General features: G+C 61.4%; 2 protein-coding genes across 5 annotated transcripts; one reads left to right on the top strand and one right to left on the bottom strand.

The window, feature by feature from the left end:
• Positions 1 to 946: 946 nt before the first annotated feature.
• On the bottom strand, positions 947 to 6081 carry TMEM129 (transmembrane protein 129, E3 ubiquitin ligase). Its single transcript, XM_019712511.3, has 4 exons — positions 5427 to 6081; positions 3426 to 3900; positions 2591 to 2750; positions 947 to 2459 (listed from the first exon to the last, which is right to left on the bottom strand). The coding sequence occupies exons 1-4, from the start codon at positions 5629 to 5631 to the stop codon at positions 2211 to 2213; spliced, it is 1089 nt and encodes a 362-aa protein (XP_019568070.1). The 5' UTR covers positions 5632 to 6081; the 3' UTR covers positions 947 to 2210.
• A 112-nt stretch (positions 6082 to 6193) lies between these two features.
• TACC3 (transforming acidic coiled-coil containing protein 3) lies at positions 6194 to 16601 on the top strand. Of its 4 annotated transcripts, none has more exons than XM_019712510.3 (16): positions 6194 to 6332; positions 7934 to 8096; positions 8253 to 8392; positions 9735 to 10607; positions 11355 to 11421; positions 11605 to 11761; positions 12765 to 12817; positions 13125 to 13228; positions 13561 to 13648; positions 13850 to 13954; positions 14446 to 14522; positions 14598 to 14641; positions 15182 to 15342; positions 15946 to 16052; positions 16142 to 16262; positions 16384 to 16601. In XM_019712510.3, the coding sequence occupies exons 2-16, from the start codon at positions 7935 to 7937 to the stop codon at positions 16447 to 16449; spliced, it is 2325 nt and encodes a 774-aa protein (XP_019568069.2). In that variant the 5' UTR covers positions 6194 to 6332; position 7934; the 3' UTR covers positions 16450 to 16601. The 4 variants fall into 4 exon arrangements, 3 of the variants coding, with proteins under 3 accessions (XP_019568069.2, XP_088649472.1, XP_088649474.1); XM_088793346.1 differs by having other exon boundaries at positions 12708 to 12817; XM_088793348.1 differs by having other exon boundaries at positions 6213 to 6332; positions 7865 to 8096; positions 12708 to 12817.
• Positions 16602 to 20240: the final 3639 nt, after the last annotated feature.

The following is a 20240-nucleotide window of genomic DNA, read 5'->3' as shown; positions in this document are numbered from 1 at the left end:
ACGGCGGCGTCCTCCGCGCCGGCGGGCACAGGAACCCGGAAGGGGCGGCCGCCGAGCAGCGCGGGGTCGCGCGGAGATCCGCTGTTTTCCCCCGGCGCAGCTCCGAGGTACTGCGACGGCCGCCTGGCGCCGCGCTCCGTCGGGGCTCCCTGCCGAGCACGGCTCACTTCCTCTGGTTTCATCGCCGCACCCCGTGGGTCTTCCCCACGCCGCACCGCGCGGGCCCTCCGCGACCCCCGCCCAGCGGAGCCCTGGGCCAGTCTCCGTGCTGTAAAGTGCTGACAAGTGTGTAAACGTGAAGAGAACGCCCCGGGTGGGAAGAAAAAAGATGTTCAGGACGCAGAAAACGATTCCACCTCTCGTGTGTTTCAATGGGTTATATGTGCCACTTTCCTAAAAACGTTTAGGGTCCAGCAGCAATATGGGGGTGCAGCACGTGTTGGGGACCTCACCCCACCTGAGAACCTGGGCAGCTGGGCCTGGCTGCCCTCCTGGACCCCCAGGCCGCCCACGCCCCACAGGACATACCCACGGCACCGACGGAGGCCTGCAGCAGCAGGGCCCACCCCCGCGGTCCAGCGGGGCCCACCCCCGCGGTCCAGCGGGGCCCACCCCCGCGGTCCAGCGGGGCCCCACATGGGCCCGAGTCTGAAGGTCCTGCGAGGCTGACCTCAGCCCCTCGTGAGGGCCCTGGCCACCACCCTTTCTATCAGAACACCAGGCCCATGCTCCTACAGGGGCCTGGAAATAGGCTTCTTAAGACGCCCACCCCCCAGCTAGGAACTAGAAGGGGAAGGTTCCCACAGTGCCTACCTCCTTTTTCCTCATTCTGAACAAAATACATGTTGAAATGGGCAGTGTTTCCAGTTTTAAGATGGCTTCTCCCCAACTTACCAAAATTTGAATATCAGGAAAAATAAAATATTCCATTTAGAGAAAGCATATGTAACTTCAGGCTAATACTTTATTAGACACTAATATCACTTAGCTACAATAGACTTATCTTTATAAAACGAAGGAACTTTCTTTTGTAGCAATAGCCCATACGGCCCTCCCTTGGCAGCACATGAAACTCCAGGTTGAGGCTGGGCAATGCTCCTAGCTGCCCCCCTCACCCCCCATGACCCATCTGCTGAGCACCCCAGGGGCCCACAAATTCTCTGCTCCCAAATCCTCAGGGGTTGCATGGCCTTGGGTGAGTTGGACCGGCTGAGCCCAGCCCCTCCTTCAAATGGCCAGTTTTAGGGGTCTTAGAGCTGAGTGTGAGGGCTCCAGCAGCCATGCCTATTAAGAGCTTGTCCTGGGGCCTGGCACGGACCTCCTCCATCCCCACCTGCACCACCAGGAAATGGTAAGACACACTCAGTGCCTTGACCACTGGACCTGTCTTCTAAATCAGATGAACCCTGTGGGGTCGTGGCCAGCCTTGTGCTGCATCCTGACAAGTCTGTTGTGGATGTAGGGTGTCACTGGGGTGCTTGCTCTTCAGCTCAATGCCCCCCAGCGGGGAACCTGAAGTTTGGCCCTTCCCTGGACTCTTGGGGGCAGAAGGCACATAGGCGCATACCCCTCCAGGGGATAGATGGCCCCCACAAGCACACAGCTAAGAGAATGGCAGCTAAGAGCAGCCAGTCCCTCGCCCAGGCCTATGGGAAGCCTGGGGTCTCCCTGGGCAGGGAGCAGGTAGGGGCCACCTCACCCACGAGCAGCCACCAGGAAATCCCAGGCAATGCTCTCACCCTAGAGTGGCACTCCAGGTCTCCCCTCCACTGGCAGGCTGCCTAAGGTCCTCAGAGCAGCTTCCGTGAGGCCAGCAGCCGGCTTGGGAACAGGAGTAGGACTTATCATAGCTGGTCTTGGACGAAACTGCATCTGGCATGTAACCAGCAGGCAGACGTGCTCCATAAAATTAAGGCAAGTGGCTCAGGTTAGGGCCATCTGGGTTGGACCCCAGGGCCTCCGAAAAGACAGCTCAGGGAACCCTGGAATACTTTGGAGATAGGCCCAAGGCTGTGTTCTCTGTGACAAGCACCCACCGCACCCGGAGGAGTGGGAAATGGAGGAGGCAGGAGCGCCGAAGACCCAGCCCACTGCCACTGCCAGAGCTTCAGCAGAGAACTTCCTTTCTGAATGAAAGCCCTCATCCTCCTGCAATTGGGGGAGCCCTGGCCTGGAAGCAAAGGTGGGGGCACTGGCAGGGGCTGGCAAACTCAGCGCACGGCACACACGTCCAGGATGCAGAAGCGCGCACGGCAAGTGGGGCAGGGCACGCGGCTGGCCAGCCAGGTGTCAGGGCGTTGCGGGTCCTGGCGGCTGGCGAACCACTTGCCCATGCAGATGAGACACCACATGGGGCGGCAGTAGCACTGCTGGCACTCGCCTTCGGCTGCCTCCTGGCAAGTCTTCACCAGCTTCACGCTGGCACGTGTCTGCATGCAGCCGATGCATGCCTCCAGTTCCTGCGGGCAGCCCAAGGGGGTCACAGGAGCCTGGCTGGACACCCCCATAAGGCCCCCAGCCCCCCAACCAGGGGACCTGGCCTGTGGGGATCTGGCTGTGGGAAACCACCCGCCCCCGCCCAGCCCCCCACCTGGCTGCTGGGGACCGAGTAGGCCGGATTGGCATCCACCAGGGAGGCAAACGTGTCCAGGAAGAGGTCACTGAGGCTCTGGCGAATGACCACATGGGCCGCACTGCGGATGGGTGCCCGCAGCTTCTCACACAGCTCGCCATACTCCGTGGAGTTGAGCCTGCACGAGGTGGGGTCGGGTTAAGGCCGCTGGGCCAAGGCTTCTGTTCCCAGGGGGCCTGGCGAGGACCCTGGGGCAGGCATAGGGGAGGCCGAGGCTGTGCCCCGAGGGTGATGGAGGGGCCCACAACCACACAGAACATGAGGACACTGGCCCAGCCCAGCTTCCTGGTGAGAACCAGCCAGCAAAGATGGCCCTGAGGCCAGAGCCCACAGACCCGGCACCACATGCTAGCCCCCATGGGACACAGGAAGGGTGGGAGGATTGCCACTGAGACACAGAGCATTGGGCAGGTTCCAAGCTGTGTCCTAGGAGGGGCCCAGCAGGCCAGCCATGGCCTGAGGTATGGAGGACCTCAGCTCCAGCCCGGGCCCCACAGGTGAGGCAGCAACACACCTGTCCTGTCCAGCCCCCAGATGTCGCAGTGTGCTCCCCTGAGAAGCTGTGGAAGCAGCTCAGAGGACAACGTGCATGAAAGGGGAGCGGAGGATACCTGTAGGGGCAAGAGGGGGGCAGGGGGCCAGGGAGGGGGCCCTGAGGGAGGGTCACACTGGAGGGGCCACTCCCACCCATCACCACCTCCCAGAGGGACACAGACACTGGAATGGGGCACAAGCTGGGCACACACCCACCCATGAGGTCCAGCCCGCCCTGCCCCACCACAGGCGTGCCTACCGGATATCGAAGGCCTGCACGGCAGGGCTGGCACTGGCCACACGGATGGTGAGGAGCTGCACAGGCAGGTTTGAGTCCGGTGACAGCTCATGCTGCTGTGACTCGGTCACAGTCAGGTGCACATCCTGCTGCTGGGCCACGTGCACACGGTATGTGGTCACTTTCATCACCCACGTGTCCGTCACAATTACACGGGCACCTGGTGCCCCAGTGGCAAACTTATCAATCCGCCGGAACTCAGTGTTGACTGAGGAAGCAACAGCCCGCCAGCCTGACTGTGGGAGGGCATAGAGGGCCAGGGTGCGGGCCAGCGGGTGGCGGGCCCACCGGTCCCGGGACCAGTTGTAGATGAGGCTGCAGGCAATGGTGGGCAGGGTCACCGCCAGCAGGAGGAAGAGCTGCCAGGCCTCAGGGGCCTGGCTAGGAGAGTAGAGCCGCTTCTCCGAGGCTGCAAAGCACATGCCCATGTAATAGCCTGCAAGGGATGGGGCGGCCTCAGCGAAGGTCGGAATGCCAGGCCCTCATCCTGCCCTGGTGGTGCTCACCAAGAGCTACAGTGCTGCCCCTGCACCTCCCAGGGGGCCACTTCCTTTCATCCCCAGCCCTGGGCCTGGCACTCTGCCCTGGTCAGCTCCCAAGGTGAGGTTGTGTACCCGAGGCCAGGTGAGTCTCACGGCTGGCCAGGTTCAGCCCTTGCCCATGGCACTGACACAGTAAGTGAAGGAAAAGCATTTTTAATTTTCACACAATACGTGAGTACGGAAAACTAGAAAAACCTAGAAAGGCAAAATAAATACCAGGATCTGGTGTCACCCTATGCAGAGTTGCCCACTGGCCCTCCCATTGGCCTCTTGACCCCACACCCTCTGAGGAGGCTCATCCTGAGCTGGCACATCATGTGCCAGACAGTAAGCAGAGAAGGATGGGGGCACATCAAAAGAACACAGGAGACAGTGCCCGGGCCCCTGCAAGCCAGGTGGGGACCTGCAAGTCAAATGAATGAAGCAGATAGGGAGCGGCTGCACAGGCAGGTCTGAGATTGCAAACCTAACAGTAAACGTTTGCTGTTGGTCAAGTCACTACCTTTTAGGATAATTTGTTAAGTTGCAATAGATGTTCATTCTAGAAGCCTCAAAGCTTTTCAAAATAAATTGAAAAACAGTCCTGTGTCTGGCCTCCACCAGGCTTCACCACCTCTTCCAGGTGAGGCCCCCTGAATTGTTCAGCCACCTAAATTCTGGTTTCCCACAGACAGCCCCCATGCACTTGCAGCCTCAGCCCAGGCCCCTCCCAGCTGCTCTCCACGCCCACAGGGCTGCTGCCAGCTGCCAGCTGAAAACCACTCCCTGTGTCCACAGGGCTGCAGGTGGGGCCAGCCACCAGCCACCTGCTGTCCCAGACCTGCTTCTGCCATGTCCTCCAGAAATCCTGACTAGTACCCCACTCTTTAGCCAGTCCCCCGACCAACCAGAAGACAGACTGGCCTCCCATGGGCCAGCTAGCACCTGGGTCTGCGCCGAGCACAGTCTCTGGACAACCACTGAGCATACTGGCCACACACAGGCTTTCCAATCTCTGCACCTGTGACACCTCCACATGTCAACCATCTCTGCCTGCCCTTTCCACACCCACCTTCCACGGCCTGGGCAAGGCCACCTCCTCCCTGTGTTGGAATCAGTTAACTTATGCTCCTCTCCTGGGAACTGCCACCCACGTAACATTTGGCGACCTGCCCCAGCTGGGGGAAACATCCCCTCTAGGGCTCTGCCACCTGTAAACGTCCAGCTGTCGCCGGCTGTAAACACACCGGCAGTCGGCCCACAGCCTCGGCTCTCGGGGCGACCGGTGTTCCCGGCATTCTCCCTGACTGTTCCCCAAAGGGAGGTGACCCCGCGACCCAGCCAACTCAGGGGCCCTCGGGCTGGGCTACGCGAGCCCTTGACACGGCCAGCTGCCTCCGTCCACCAGGGGAACAATGACCAAGAGGATCAGGCGCCTCACCCAGCGGCAGCAGCGAGTGGCACAGCAGCGTGGCAGCCGTGCGGCGCAGGTGGTAGGGCACGAAGGCGGCGTCCTCGCTGCCCAGCCAGCCCGACAGCAGGTTCTGCACCGTGAGCCCGGCCGAGTGGAACTCGGTGGGCGTGAACACGAAGCACACGGCGAACACCAGGTAGGCCAGCGTGAAGGTGACCTCGGGACTGTCCATCGCGCCGCCGCCGGCACCACCAAGCCGTCCAGGCAAGGCCGCCGCCCACGGCGCGGGGAACAGGCCCGAGCGTCCCGGTCCCGTAGACGCCGGGGATAGGCGCCGGGTACTGTGGGAGATGGAGTTCCCGCCCGCGGGGCGCTCTGGGAAATGGAGTACCGCCCCGGGCAACGCTGGGCGCTCTGGGAGATGCAGACCCGCGGAGCACTCCGGGAAATGGAGTTCCGCCTCCCCGCACACAGGCGTAATTTGTGAACCAGCCCGCCAGTCCTCCAAGGGTTTGGCTCCTCCTCACGCCCCGCCTTGAGGGCGGTGCTGTACCTGGTCCCATTTTACAGCTGGGTAAACTGAGACCCGGGCGAGCGGCTCAGCCGCCCCCTTTCCGCTCAACCCAGTCACGTCCGCAGCAAAGCCCGAGACCTCCGGTCGACGGCGGGGCCTGCAGCCATCGCCCGTCCGCCCGCTCGGCGAGCCGAGGTCCGGGAGGATTTCCGACTCCCGCCTCGCCCAGCGTGCCCCTAGCCCCGGAAGCGCAACCGCCGGCGCGGCCTCCCATTGGCCGCTGGCGCCCCGTGCGTTCCGCCACGGCCGCGAGCTGATTGGCCGCGCGCGCCAACCGTCGGTATTTGAATCGGCGGCGGGCGGACGCACCCCGGGACTCCGCGCCTCCCGCTCCGTCTGCTCCGTGCGGCGGCCGGCAGGTAAGGCGGCGAAGTCCCGGGCTAGGGGCTCCGTCCCTCCGATCCCTCTGGCGTCAGGTGGGCGCTGGCCGACCCCCACCCCTGACGCTAACTTCCCTCCGGCACCTCCCGCCGGTCCTCCTCGTGGGCCGCCGCCGGCACGGCCGCTTCTTCCGGGTCCCCGCCGCCCTTCCAGGGACATCTCCCTGGTCCTCATCCCGCCGGCCCCGCCGACGCTCTCCGGCTACGTCGTCTCCTGGTCGCCCTCCTGGAGGGTCGTCCGTAGGGCACGGTCCGCAGGCCTCCTCCGTCCCCCTGGAGACCTCATCCAGCCTCAGATTCCACCTGTAGCTGCGACTTGCAAGGGCACATCTCCGCCCCGCCCGCAGCCCCTGCTGGTGCCCCGACCCGACTCCCAGCTGTGCGTGGCCTGCCTCCCTTCCCTGGGGGCAGCCCCACCTGGGAGCCATTGCCATCACAGCGACACCTGGGCTCGCGCCCTCCCCACCACAGCACCCCGCACGCAGGCAGCAGGCAGCTTCTGCTCGGGAGGTTCTCCCGCGGTCTCCGTCGTTAGTGGAAGCCAAACCCCTGATAGAGGCCGCCATCGTGTACTGCCCCCTCCCCCCCACTTATACCGGTTACACCGGCCAGAAACCTGAGTCACCCTTGCCTCCTGTCTTTTCTTCTTCCACAGTGCGGTGGGCCTGCTGGCCATGCCAGGGCTGGCCCCTCGGCTTTGGCCCCACCTTCCTCCTCCGCAGGCAGCGCCCCGCCCCCACTCCCTCCGGGGCCCCTGATTAAGCCCACTTCCCACTCTGACCTTGATTTCCAGGCTGCCCCCATGCTGCCACAGCCCCCAAGATCCCCACCATCAACAGGTTCCGGTAGTGCTCTCTGAGCAGGTCCATGCTCAGCTCTATGGCAGCTCCTCGTTTGGGAGTCATGGCCGTGACCATCTCGAAGACTCTAGGAAGAGTGGGCTGTTCTAGAACCTTCTGGGCCTGACTGAAGGCCCCTGGTGTGTTTCTGAGATTTCAGCACCTCATGTAGAAGGTCTTCAGCTCCCTGCTGAGTAATTCTGCCCATCGCTGCTTGTTCCCTCCAACTCCTTCCCTGGGCCTTTGCCCTCCTGACACCCTCTTCTGGTCCCCATTGTCCAGTCCCGTGAGGGTGACAGGGAGCAAGCTTCAGCACCCTTCTGCCTTTCTGCTCTCTGCTGACTTGGCCACCTGCTCCAGCTCTGATGAGGCCTCGGCCCCTTGAGTGGAGGCCTGTGGGGAGCCCCACCCTTCCTCTCCTGCAGCTTCTCCAGGCCAGCACTTACCTGTCTCCTTACTTACCCACCAAATCTGACTTAGTGCGTGAATCTGTTCTTCCTCCTTACCCCGCGGGCTGAAGGCCCTTCTAGCTCTTGGTCCTGGGAGGTGGCAGCTCCCCAGCCCAGCTAAAGAATCACAGTCCCCCAAAGCAGGACAGGGACTGGTAGAGGCACGCTGCCTGAGGTGTGACCCTCCTGTGCTGGACGGGTGCATCTCCCTGTGACACTGCAGGGTCAGCTGTCATCACGTCTGCACGTCTGTACAACGTAGCCCTCAAGCTGACAGAAACTGTGTTTCCAGAATGAGTCTGCAAATCTTCAATGACGAAAATGTCACTGGTGACAGAAGTACAGAAAACTGCGACTTCCTGTTTTCACCACTGGAACTTACCGGAAGATCCTCTGTTCTCTGTGTGTCACAAAAAGAAAATGTGCTGCCCAAGAGCATAGCCAAAGCTATGAAGGTAAACATGTTTTGCCCATATAAGAGTGACCGTATGTCACACGTTAGGTCATTCTGGGACCTGGTGACTTATTGAGCTGGCAGGGCACACAGCACTGCCAGCGTGGTGGTTGAAAACTTGAATTATTAAACAGGTGCTCTCCTCCCTCCCCAACAGGTGACTTTTCAGACACCTCTGCGAGACCCACAGACACACAAGATTCTAAGTCCTAGCATGAGCAGCAAACTCGAGGCTTGCTTTGATCGGGGCGACACCATTGGATTAGAAAACTCTCAAGTCTGGACCCAGAAAGAGAAGTAAGTGTCGGTGCTTTTGATATACTGCAACATCTCTGATGGACTTGGTGGGAAAATGCTGTTCTGTTATCTGTCACATCTGTCGGGCTCCTCCTGGTCTCTGCTCTGAGTTTGTGCAGTGCGTGGCCCAAAGCATTCGGCATCAAGTCATTTGTCAGTGGAAAGGTGGATAGTCAGATACTGAGAATAAGCTTGTTTCAGATTCCACTCCCCTGTCATGCCCTTGCCACCAAAGTAGCCTTGGTTGTTGCTTCTCTAACTTCCTGAAGTGTCCTGACCATGTCTCTAAGGAAAGACACGCTGTGGTTTTCTTGTTTTGCATTCCACTGGAGTCTCCCCAGCCCTGTGTTCTTAATATTAGGCCGTAGAGATAGGTGTTCCTTTTAGAGGCAGAGGAGTGTCTGTCGTGGAATCTGGTCAGAATACAAGTGGCCGAAGGGATTGGGTTTTGAACACTCGACTTTAACCAGGAAAAGCTTCTTGGCAGCCTCGCCAGGCGTTCACTGTCTGGCTTGGGTATTTGGAAAGAAGGGTCCTGGGGGCAGCTCTTTACCCCCAGAGTTGGCTGACTGGGGGGCGGGACCTCGCTGGCACACTTTTGAGCTGACTTCTATAGATTTAAAGTGTCTAAAACTTGCCTTTTATACAGATTTCAGATGTACAGAGAAAGGTGTACAAGCAAAGCATCACTAACACATCCTTTTCCTCACTGAAGTAAAACGCCCACAGGGCCCTGCTCCCATCTCCCCGTGGAAGCTTCTTGAATCGATCTTTTCTTCTCCCCGGGTTTCCGTGCTACTTTTCAACTTCACTATTGTGGTTTTCCTTTGAGATTCACCTGAAGGAAATTAGAGTAATTCAAATACTGTTCTTTGTAACAACCCAAGACGGAAAGGAAACCCGGTTGGTGGCTCTGGCGCTGCCTCCCCTTCGGGGTCCCACCTGCTCAAGGGCAGCAGAGCAGAGGCGTGGGGGGGCCAGGAGAGGACCCCGAGAAGATGACCTGGCTGGAGGCAGCCCCTGTCTTCCTCGCTCTGCAGTGAGGAGCTGACCCTCTTGTGCCCTGACCGTCCCTGACTGGGTAGCTGGGGGCCCCCGACCGACAGGGCAGTAGGCCAGCGTGGTCACCTGTGTAGCACCTCCCTGCCCTGTCTCTCAGTCACCTGGGTGGCCCTAGGTGGCCCCCAGCAGCAATTGATGGGAATATGCTCGTGTAACAAGGAGAGGGCTGACTAAATGTTCGTTTTTTTCTGTCTTTAGCTAATGTTTTCAGTGTGGAGTGAAATCTACACAGAAAGCTAAACCAGGTTTCTTGGTGTTAACTAAGTCTGTTTCTGAAAAGCCAACAGCTCCCCATGGAAGTGGACACCAAAACGACCAACGGGACCCCTCAGAATCCGGCAGTAGCTCATGCCAGCCCCCTCCCGGAGGACCTGGGAGCCACCTCTGAGGACAGGCATTCCGGTGGGCCCACCTCCACACTCCAGGCCAGCCTGGGCCCCCCAAGCTCTCCCCAGACCCCAGCGAGTCTTGAAAACCAAGTGGCATGTGCAGGACAAATGTCTGCCAGCCCTGTGCAAGGCTTGGAGGACAACGGCGGTTGTGATATCCTAGAGAAAACCATTGTACCCGCCTCCGACACCCTAGAAGATCGTCCCAGGGTGGCAGTCCAAGGCAGAACGGAGGAGCCTCAAAGAGCCACGGGAGAAAGGGCGAGCGGAGCCCCTGCCTCCTCAGCCGGGGCTGCGTTGCCCCCTGGTACTCACCCAGAAGTTGCCCACAGAGAAGGCCCCCTCGGAGGCCTGCCTGGGGCCCTGGCCATGCCCCCAAGTTCTCAGAACACAGAAGCCGAGGGCCAGATGGTCGCCTCTTCAAGGAATGGGCCCAGGAGGCTAGAATGTGACTTCTCTAACAATGCTACCAGAAAAAGGCCACCCCCACCCAGGGACCTGGGGAGGAGAGCCGACCCCCAGCCTCTCCCAAGACCAGAGGCGAGGCAGGAAAAGGCCCCGGAGGAGGAGGGTGAAGGTCCCGTTCCCCCTCCCCAGGGGTCTTATGACCTGGACTGGGACCAGCTGGATGACCCCAACTTCAGTGTGTCCAGAGGTGATGGAGAAACCCAGCCCCGAGAACACCCCCAGAGCAGGGCAGTCGGGCCTATGGCCGAGCTGCTGAGTACTGGGCCTGCGGCTGCAGGGGATTCATTTCCAAGCCAGTGAGTAAGAGGTGGCTGCTCCATGGCGTGCGTGTTAGAAGACCCGGGACCAGAAATGCCACTTACACAACCCTGAGAAGGGGCCTTGGGGCAGGCAGGCTATTGTGAAATAGCGAAGCAGATCGAGGCCACGCCCGGCTAGGTCCCCTCCACGGGTGGGGGCTGTCCTTGGCTTTTTAAGGGGATTGTCTAATACACTTGGGAGGTGTAGAAAGATACCTGGGGAAAACTGTAATTCCCAAGGCACTGAGGGTTGGTAGGTGGCGCCTGGTGCACTTGTTTCCTTAGGCTCCTGCCTCCCAGTGTGTACGTCCTCTCACGCCACTCACTGCTCTCAGGGCAGCTGCCAAGTGGCCGCCAAGTGTTGGCTCATAAGAGCTCTTGGCCAGTGCCCGGCCGCCCAGCACTCACATTTGACACAGAGCTACTGAATGTCCCCAGACTGCCCTCCTAGCCCTGGCACTGCCCAGTGAGGCTGAGGAAGCCGTCGCCCGGCACCTGGCTTTGCCAGTTTTCTGGTAAAAGGGGCAGATCTCAGGGATGATGCCCGTTGCTCTGAGACGGCCTCAAAGCTCGCACCTCCTTCCGCTCCTCCTTCGAGGCTCGGATTCTCTCGCAGGTGACGGGGGCTGCCCAGCTTAGTCCCTGTGCCTGGCTTTCTAGGTGAGAGCTCAGAGGACAGGTGGCAGCTCAGTGCCCGGGGGGTGAGGGGCGGGGTGGCAGGCCCTGCTGACCCCGTCTCTTCAGGCAGGTGCCTTCAGCCCCAGCTGATGACACACCTGTGACGCAGACCACGGTGGGAACCACAGACAAGGTATGGAGAGTGTGTGCCCGCGCATGCGCATATCCTCACACTGGCACCACCGTTTGCACATGGTGACAGGGTGGAGGGAGGCCAGTGGTGACAGGTGGACACACTGCTGCTCCCCACCCGGGCCCCGCGACTGTGCGAGATGCCCAAACTGAGCCACCCAGGGGGCCCCCACCTTCCTTCCAGGAGGAAACGGCGAATTCTCCAGGGGCTGCAGCTCTCGCCAGCAGCTCGGGCAGTGAGCCCGCAGCCCAGCCTGCTGACCCAGCAACCCCCGCTCTTCAGGGGGGGCCGGAGCCTGTCTTGGACCTGAGTGAGGAGCACTTCCGAGACCCAGCCGAGGGTATGTTGTCCCTGGGTCGCTGCTCGTCTGGCCGTGTGGTCTGGTGAGCGGGCGTGTGGAGGGCGTTTGCAGGCAGTCATTCCCCAGACAGCTCGGTTCCCTGACTTATGTGAGGCATTCACGTGGAAACTGCTTTCTCAAAAGTGGGCATTTTGAGGAGGTGCCTTTAACATAAAGGACTTCTAGAAACGGGCTTTATAGACTTGCTTGGGAAAACATGCCGAGGTGTGAACCAGGGATGCAGCTGTGCCCGGGACACGTCTGCCGTCGCCGCTGAGGCCTCCGTGGTGAGGATTTCTCAGCCAGCCCGCTTAAGACTCCGTCATTGACAACACTTTTCTCCCATTCTGGGGGTTCTTTGCACTTTCTCGGTGTGCCCTTGGAAGACATGTTAACTTTGCAGTCTAATTTATGGGGTTTTTTTCTGTTTATGATTTTGATGTCAAATCTAAGAAATCACTGCCCCCCGAGTTTTCAGCATGAAGATTTACCCCGTATTTTCTATTAACAGTTGCATAGATTTAGCTTTCATGTTTAGGTTTTTTACTCATTTTGAGTTAGTTTTCATATATGACATGAGGCATCCTTAGGTTTTTAAGCACAGGTTATGTTACCAGAAATTAAAGGATTTTTCCAGGGTGGTTTTAAACAGTGCTTCTCAACCAGGACGATGGAGCCCTTGGGACACTTGGCTGGCACCTCTGGGGGTGCTTCTCAGCACCCCACAGTGCCCAGCACGGCCTCACAGCATGGCCTGGCCCGGCCCCCAGGTGGCATTAGGGGGAGGCAGAAACTCCAACTTAAAGCAAAGGACCGTGGGTCCCAGGTCCAGGGTGGGCGGTGGGCGGGAGTGGTCACAGCTCAGAGTTTGCGCAGCCGGCACTGGGGACTCTGGGCCTCCCCTGCGGGCCCGGAAGCCACTGAGCTGGCCTTTGTTTCCCTGAAGAACCGTGTCATGCCGCGAGTGGGGTGATGGGCGCGGTGCTGACGTGTGCCCTCTCAGTCCTAGGTGCGGGGGCCGAGGTGGACTACCTGGAGCAGTTTGGGGCTTCCTCGGTAAGTGTGCGCACCGTCACGACCCTGCCACGGGGCTCCCTCGACCGTGGTGCAGGCCAAGCGGCCGCGTCAGGGCTGCTGGTCCCCCCGGCCCTCTCCCTGCAGCCTTTCTCAGCGGGCCCCAGGTCCCAGTGGAGGCCTGAGCCGGGCTTGCCCCGAGCAGACGCCAGCGCGCCCTGCTGTTCCTGGTCAGCCGTGCCTTGGCGGCTTCTCGCCACGGGCTGTCACCTCCCGGCCCATGGATCGCTTCGCACTCGCCGGTCTGTCAGGGACCACGGGGACCCTGCTGACTTGCCCACCCCTTCAGTTTAAGGAGTCGGCCCTGAGGAAACAGTCCTTATACCTCAAGTTTGACCCGCTCCTGAATGACAGCCCTCAGAGAGCAGCGCCCGCGGCCGCCGAGACCCACAGGTATGCCTCCCCTGTCTCAGTGTGCCATCCGTCAGAGCCGTCTCGACCTCTGGACAGCGGGCTCAGAGGAGCCCCTCGGGTGCAGGACAGCAGTGCTGGGCCTCACGTCAGTGGGGCTCTGAGCCAGGGGACAGCGACGGGGGCAGCACAGCCACCCACTGCCTGTCCTGAGTAAGGTCTCATCGCCAGTCACACATCCCTCTGCACAGCCACTCGCACTAGAACGGCAGCATGGCCCACAGATCCTGACACATTGGCTCTCAGGCCCTTTGGGGAACCTGGGCTGGTGCCTGCTCTGGGGAATGACACGGGTCCCTTCTGTCCGGTCTCAGTGTGCAGGGCGCGGACCCGCCTACCTCGGGAAGTCCGCCTGAGGCCAAGCTGGTGGACCTTGACTTCCTGGGAGCCCCAGACGTCCCCGTAAGTGCTTCAGCCCCCATGCTGTGCAGACATGTGTGTTAGGGCCTTGGTCTTCCATCCCGGGATCTGAAGCTTCAAAAGGTCGGCTGGGACCACGGGGCTGCTCCTATCACTGGTCACTGCTGTGCTGTCCCAGGAGCCTCCCTGATGGCAGGGAGAATGCGAGGGGGCTGTGACCCAGCTGGCCTCTGTCACCCGCAGGTGCTGGGCCCACCTCCGTGTGTCCTCGGGCCCGGGGCCCCGCTGCCGCCTGTGGGGCCCATCGTGGACGTCCTGCAGTACAGCCAGAAGGATCTGGACGCAGCGGTGAGGACAAGGCATGGGGACGGGGTTCATGTCACGCTGGGCCGGGGACTCGCCGAGAGCTGGGTGGACGGTTCCAGGAGGCGTGTGTGGCCGGCACCTCGCAGAGCCTGTCCACACCCACCTGCGGGCCCTACTCTAAGCTGCCTATGAGTGGAAGCCAGCTAGCGGGCAGGACTGGGCCTCAGGGCCCCTGATCTCTGGGCGGCTCCACCAGCAGCTGGCCTGGCCTGGCCTCATTGCCTGGCAGCCACCTGCCCCATTCAGAGCCAGTCGAGAACTCCCAGGTTCGGGCCCTCAGCCTCCCCGTGTCATCTTCCCTCTGGCACGGGGCCTCACCTTGAGCGAGAGGTGTACCCAGGCCACACACCTGCAGGCCCGTGGGGCTGCTAAGGGTCTGAGCTCTCGCCGGGCACCTGCCTGGCCCAGCCTGGTGAGACATGGTGCAGAGGCTGGCCAGGAGGAGCCACAGCAGCTCACTGTGCTCTGTGCAGGTTGAGGCGGCACAGAAGGAGACCCTGAAGCTCAGGAGCATGTATGATGCCCTGCATGAGAAGAACCTGGAGATGGGGTAAGGCCTGACGCAGGGCCCGCTCCGGCCACTCGGCTGCCTCGGGCAGGCAGTCAACACACATCTCTCCCACAGGAAGATCATGGACGGCTTCGAGAGGATCGCGTACCAGGCGATGGGTGAGCCACTAGCCCCAGGCTGCCTTTCCCACTGGGGCGAGGCAAGCACAGCCAGGGCCAGGGTGGGAGCGGTCGGGGAGGCCGGGGAGGCCGTGCAGCTGGCACCTTTTGCCCCCAAATTCAGCAGATCCTGAGCTAACAGCTTGGGCCCCTCCCGCACTGTACATTCAACTTCGGCTTCTCTGGGTGTCAGGTGCTGGACTGGAGGGTGGGAGCACCAGACCCCACCCCCCGGCAAGGACTTGGGTTCCCGGAGGTCCCTGAATGTGGGGACAGGAGTGGCCGTGGGCTCTCGGCACCACCCATCTTCCTCAGGGACCTGAGCTGTCGGATTTGGGGTGGACCTGGTATGGAGGAAGCAGCTGTTTTCTGGGCGCGGTACAGAGCCCTCCCCACCTTCCTCCAGTGGGCCCCAGGCAGGCTGCAGCCGCTGCTCCAGCTGCCCCCTGTCCATTCCTTTCGGCCCTACCTCCTGCTCCCAGTCGCCTGTGTGTCATCCTGGAGGCTGCCCCCCAACCCCACATGCTTGCTTTTGTCAAGAGGAGGCTCAGGAACAGAAGGAACTGGCCAAAGCTGAGATCCAGAAGATTCTGAAAGAAAAAGACCAGCTGACTGCAGACCTGAGCTCCATGGAAAAGTCGTTCTCTGACCTGTTCAAGCGGTTTGAGAAACAGAAGGATGTGATTGAAGGTTACCGCACGGTAGGTGGGGCCCACGCCTGCCCACCGGCCCGGCCACACAGGGCTCTGCTGGGCGCAGTCGGTGACCAAGCTGGGCTGCCGTGTCCTCACCTTGTAGCCGGGAGCCCAAGTCTCTTCAGACTAGAGGCTGCTCTCCCTACTGTACCCAGTTCCTGGCCGTGGCACATGAGCAGAGGAACTAGAGGTCACAGCCTGGAGGCAGGACCACACTGGGCCAAAGGGATGCCGAGGGCCAGCAGCTGCCTTCTGGATGGGTGCCTGGGCTGCTCGGACCTCAGTGGTCCCCCTGGGTGGGGGTGTGGAGGAGTCGGGGCCACACACAGGGCTGCCAGGTGAGGGACATCTCTGGTGCCAGGCAAGCTGAGGGGAGAGGTGATGGCAGCCGGGAAGGGCTAGGGGTCAGGCCCTGTGTCCAGGTTGGGAGGCCTGGGGCTGTGTGTGTGTGGAGGAGCCTTTTCCAAAAGAAAAACAGGAAGTGCTGTTTTACTAGTCCCAGGGGACCCAGAGGTGGCACCTGTCCACACCTGACCCAGGGCCTGAGAAGCCAAGCTTGGCGCCCAGAGCAGTGTGCTGTCAGCAGCTGGTGTCCCCTCCTCCTTGCAGAACGAAGAGTCACTGAAGAAGTGTGTTGAGGATTACATAGTCAGGGTGGAGAAAGAAGGCCAGCGGTACCAGGCGCTGAAGGCCCAGGCGGAAGACAAGCTGCGGCTGTGAGGAGTGGGCCCGGTGGGCGGGAGGTGGGGCGGGGCGGGGCTGGTGGGCGGGGCGTGGCGCCTGAGCCCGCCCCCTGCTTGTCCAGGGCCAACGAGGAGATCGCGCAGGTGCGCAGCAAGGCCCAGGCCGAGGCCGTGGCCTTCCAGGCCAGCCTGAGGAAGGAGCAGATGCGCGTCCACTCGCTGGAGAAGGCCGTGGAGCAGAAGGTGGGCACTGGGCTGGACGGGAGCACCTTCCAGAGGGCCGTGGGCCACTGCCCTCCTGCCTGGCCTTGGCATCTGGCCAAGGCAGGGCGGCTGCATCTGGGGCTTGGTGTTTCTCCTGCAGACTAAGGAGAACGATGAACTGACCAGAATCTGTGACGACCTCATCTCCAAGATGGAGAAGATCTGATGTGGGTCCTGGCCCTGAGCCCACCCACCTTCCCCTGCCTGTCTGTCTCCCTGTCTGTTTGTCAGAAGGTTTCATGTTCTTCTCTCCTAACCTCAGCTTGTTTTTAAACTAGATTGCTTTAGAAAGACTAAATAAAGTTTCCCTTAAGTTTGCGCTGCAGTTGCCCAGGTCTTGATTCAGACGAAGTCTGTAGCTTTGGCCAAACCGCCCACAGCTGCCCACTGTGCCTCCAGCCCTTGCCTGGCTGTACCTTGGAGCTGCCAGTGGGCATGCGCCCTGCTTGAGGGACAGCCACGCAGTCCTGGGGCGTCTTGTCTTGTCAAAATCCAAAGGGACTGAAGCCTTAGTGTAACAGCAGGCAGGCAGATGTGGTGACAGCTGGCCCTGTGGCGCCTGGCCAGCCCGCTCCCCGTTAACAGGGCTCCCCCAGTGGGTGGGCAGTTGGGCTGCTTAACACAGGGCCAGCAGTGACCTCGCCGCTGCAGTGGCTTCCAACCCACTGAAGCGTGAGAGCAAAATGCTCCCCAAGAAGAACGTCTCCAAGCGGCCGCTGCCGCCCAGTCCCCTGGTGCCAGCTACGCCCCACGACTTCCAGAGCCAGTCTGCCAGTCCTGGGGGATAAGCTCATGTGACAGCAAACGACCAAGTCGAGCCAGGGTTTGTGGCCTGCTCTCTGGAGAATCCCAACCAGAGCACAGTTGTGGCTCGTGACAAAAGTCAGAATGCTCCCAAAAAAATGTCTCAAAGGGGGTCTCAGAGTGGACATTGGGCCCCAGGGGCTGTTGTGCTGCATCTCAGCCTCACACACCCCTCCCCCACCCATGGCCCGCTCCAGAGGCTGAGCCTGTCACATGCTGGCTGGGCCCTTGGACATGGGCCTGAGCACTGTCCTGACCTGGTCTCTTCCTCACTGACCACGTGGTACAGGACATGAGGCCAGCAGGGTGCACTCCCAGGGTGGCGGTGAAGACCTGGGACAGGCACGGGGAGTAACGTAGTTCCGAGGGGACTTTCTGAACAGGCGGGGCCTGGCCTGCAGGGGCATCATGGGACCTCAGCCCCAGGACGCAGGCATAGAGCTGTCTGGACACTGATCACGGCGGCTGAGTTGTGTCCTCACACCTGCGCCCCCAGAGCCAGCTGGAGGGCACAGGGCTGCTGAGTGCCTGACCCAGCAGGTGGGTGGGCCGAGGGCCTGCGTCTCTAACCCAGTCCGGGGGCTGGTTTTTCTGGGCCCAGACTTCACTGTGCTCCAGGAGCAGGCAAAGGGTGCAGGGGTGTGAAATCCACCTGGCCACAGATAAGGGGGAACCGTCGGCAAAAGGGTGTCTTCTCTCATTGGTAGGGTGTGGGGGGACCCTGCACAGGGACCTGGGCATAGGCCTGCCCAGGCAGAGGTCTCCCAGCATCCCACCGGTTAGGGTTGCGGTACACACCCTGCCGCCACCAGGAGGCGCTGCCAGCCATGGGCAGGGTCAGGATAGGGCAGTGACGGCCTGGCTGGGGAGCCCCACTGGGGCTCTGGCTGGCCAGTGGGCGTCCAGCACCCCACAGGTGGAGGGTGAGTTTGTTCTCAGCACATTGGGAAAAGTGCCTGGTATGAGACAAAAGGCCAGGCCGGGCACAGAGACCTGGGGGGCCACTGTTCCCCAGGCTCCAAGTCCCCCACCTTTCCCCCTCCCCCCACCCTGTGGCCCCACTGTGCTCCAGTCCCATCATCTCCCCATCCCTGTGGCACCTCCCTCCGGCGTCTGGGACCACTCCTGCCCCTAATCTCACACAAGTACCCATGCAGTCAAGACCCTGCAGTGGCTCCCAGCTCCAGGTGGAAGGGCCAAATGCTTGGGCTGGGCCAGCTGGACGCTGCCCCACAGCCATGCACTCTGCTAAAGCCACTTCTCAGGGGGGTTTCCCTTACACCCTCAAGCTAAACCAGGTGTGGCTGGCACCCCACCCAGGCCAGCCCCAGGATGTGGCCCTGTGGAGATGAGCTTGGTGGCATCACGGGTCCCTCCTATGCAGAGGCCACCCCACAGCTCCTTCCAGCAGGCAGGCCCATCCCCCCCACGCTGACCGGCCAGCTTCCCTGCTCAGGCCTCTGATCCTCCACGCAGTCGGCCAAGTCCCACTCCATTGTCTGGCCCATCTGGGCGGGGTGGTCGGCTTAGGGAGCTCAGCCCCTGGGAGGCACCCCACAACAGCAGACGTGATGTCGCAGGATTTGAACATCTCCAACTTTACCAGGCCCCGGGGCACTGGCTGCAGGGGTGTGAGTGACAGGCGTGGGGCCACCCAAGCCGGGCTGGAACCCCGTCAAGTCCTGCCACTCCGAAGCAGGCTCTGCACCCCTCCTTGTCATGCTGGGCCCTTCCCCAGAGTGACCTCAATAGGAAATCTCCCCACCCCAACCGAAGTAACCTCATCCCTGCCCCCACCCCCATGTCAGCCCCATGCCAGTCCCAGGCACCCCTTCCATGAGCCCCTGACCAAGAGCCTCCCCCATCCCACCCTGCCCCTGCACAGGGACCCCATATCTCATCCCCACCCCTAGACAGAAATGGGGTGCACTCCACCCTGGAGGAGATTAGAAGCTGAGGGGCTTTCATGAGCCTGCCGGGGTCCACTCCACAGACAAGGAAACAGGCCCATGGGGACCAATGACCATTGGCTGGGGAGCAGCCGGGCAGGGCAGGTTGTGGCAGCACCCCTTCTGCCTGGGGTCGGGTGGGGCTGGGCGACGGGCTGGCAGGACCTGCAGCCTCTGGGCTCGCCGGCTGCCCCATGGCTCAGAGGGGCAGATGGCACCTGGACACCTGGCCACGGTGGGTCTGGCTGAGAGGGTGGGCAGCCAGGTGGCTTCAGGGCTCCCCCTTTTCTTTGTGGACTCAGGCTTATGCAGAAGGGCCTGGAGAGGCACTGTCCTCACCCAGCTCAGCCTGTCTGGCCTCTCCGGCCACTCTGACAGCTGCCCAGTGCCCTGTGCCCCTGCTGGGGCCTCTCTAAGCCGGGCCAGGACACTGCCCGGAGAAGGCCATGCAGGGCTGCTGGCAGTGCTAGGGCCACAGGAGTCCGGGCAGCATCCTAAGCTGAGAGCCTCGGGGACAAAGGGGCCTTGTGCGGCTGAATGGCTGTTTATCCTGGAGTCCGAGTTAACTTGGGGCCGCGAGGCCGGGTGGGGCCCTGGCGTTGGCCTTCCGCGGGTAAACATGACCCAAGCTGGGCATACAGTGGCGAGTCTGGACTCCCGCCTCCTGCATTTCCTGCCCCTTGACATCCAGCGCCATGGGGCCTCCTGCCAGGATGGGGACATGGGCAATCAGGAAGCTGTCCTGGGGGCCGCCTCCAGGTCCCCATTGCTGAGCAGTGAGGCCTTGTGCACTGAGCCCCCAGGACTGCCTCCCAGGCTCAGAGTCACCCCACCTTCCCAGTGCATAGGAGGTGAGGATCGCTGACCCCTGACCCCTGGTGTGAGCCTGGGCCCTTAGGGACCTGACTAAAAAAGATCCCCCAGCTTTGACTGAATTTCTGCGTCCCCCAAAACTCGTGAAGCCCTAACCAATGGCCAGTGTGTGCAAGGGGGCTCTTTGGAAGGTGAGTAGGGTTAGATGAGGTCATGAGGGTGACACCCCCAGGATGGGATTAGCGCCCTTGTCAGAGGAGGATGAGACCAGAGGCCCCTCCGCCCTGAGGACAGTGAGCAGGCGAGAGGCAGCGGGCTGCAGGCCGGAACCTGGGTGCTCACCCAGAAGCAAGTTGACCGCCACCCGATCTCGGACATGCAGCCTCCAGAC

This window comes from Rhinolophus sinicus, chromosome 1 (assembly GCF_057876585.1).
Source record: "Rhinolophus sinicus isolate RSI-liver-muscle chromosome 1, RSI-T2T, whole genome shotgun sequence".
NCBI lineage: Eukaryota > Metazoa > Chordata > Mammalia > Chiroptera > Rhinolophidae > Rhinolophus > Rhinolophus sinicus.
The sequence above is the reverse complement of the archived record's forward strand: the minus strand, read 5'-3'. Positions and strand labels throughout refer to the sequence as shown.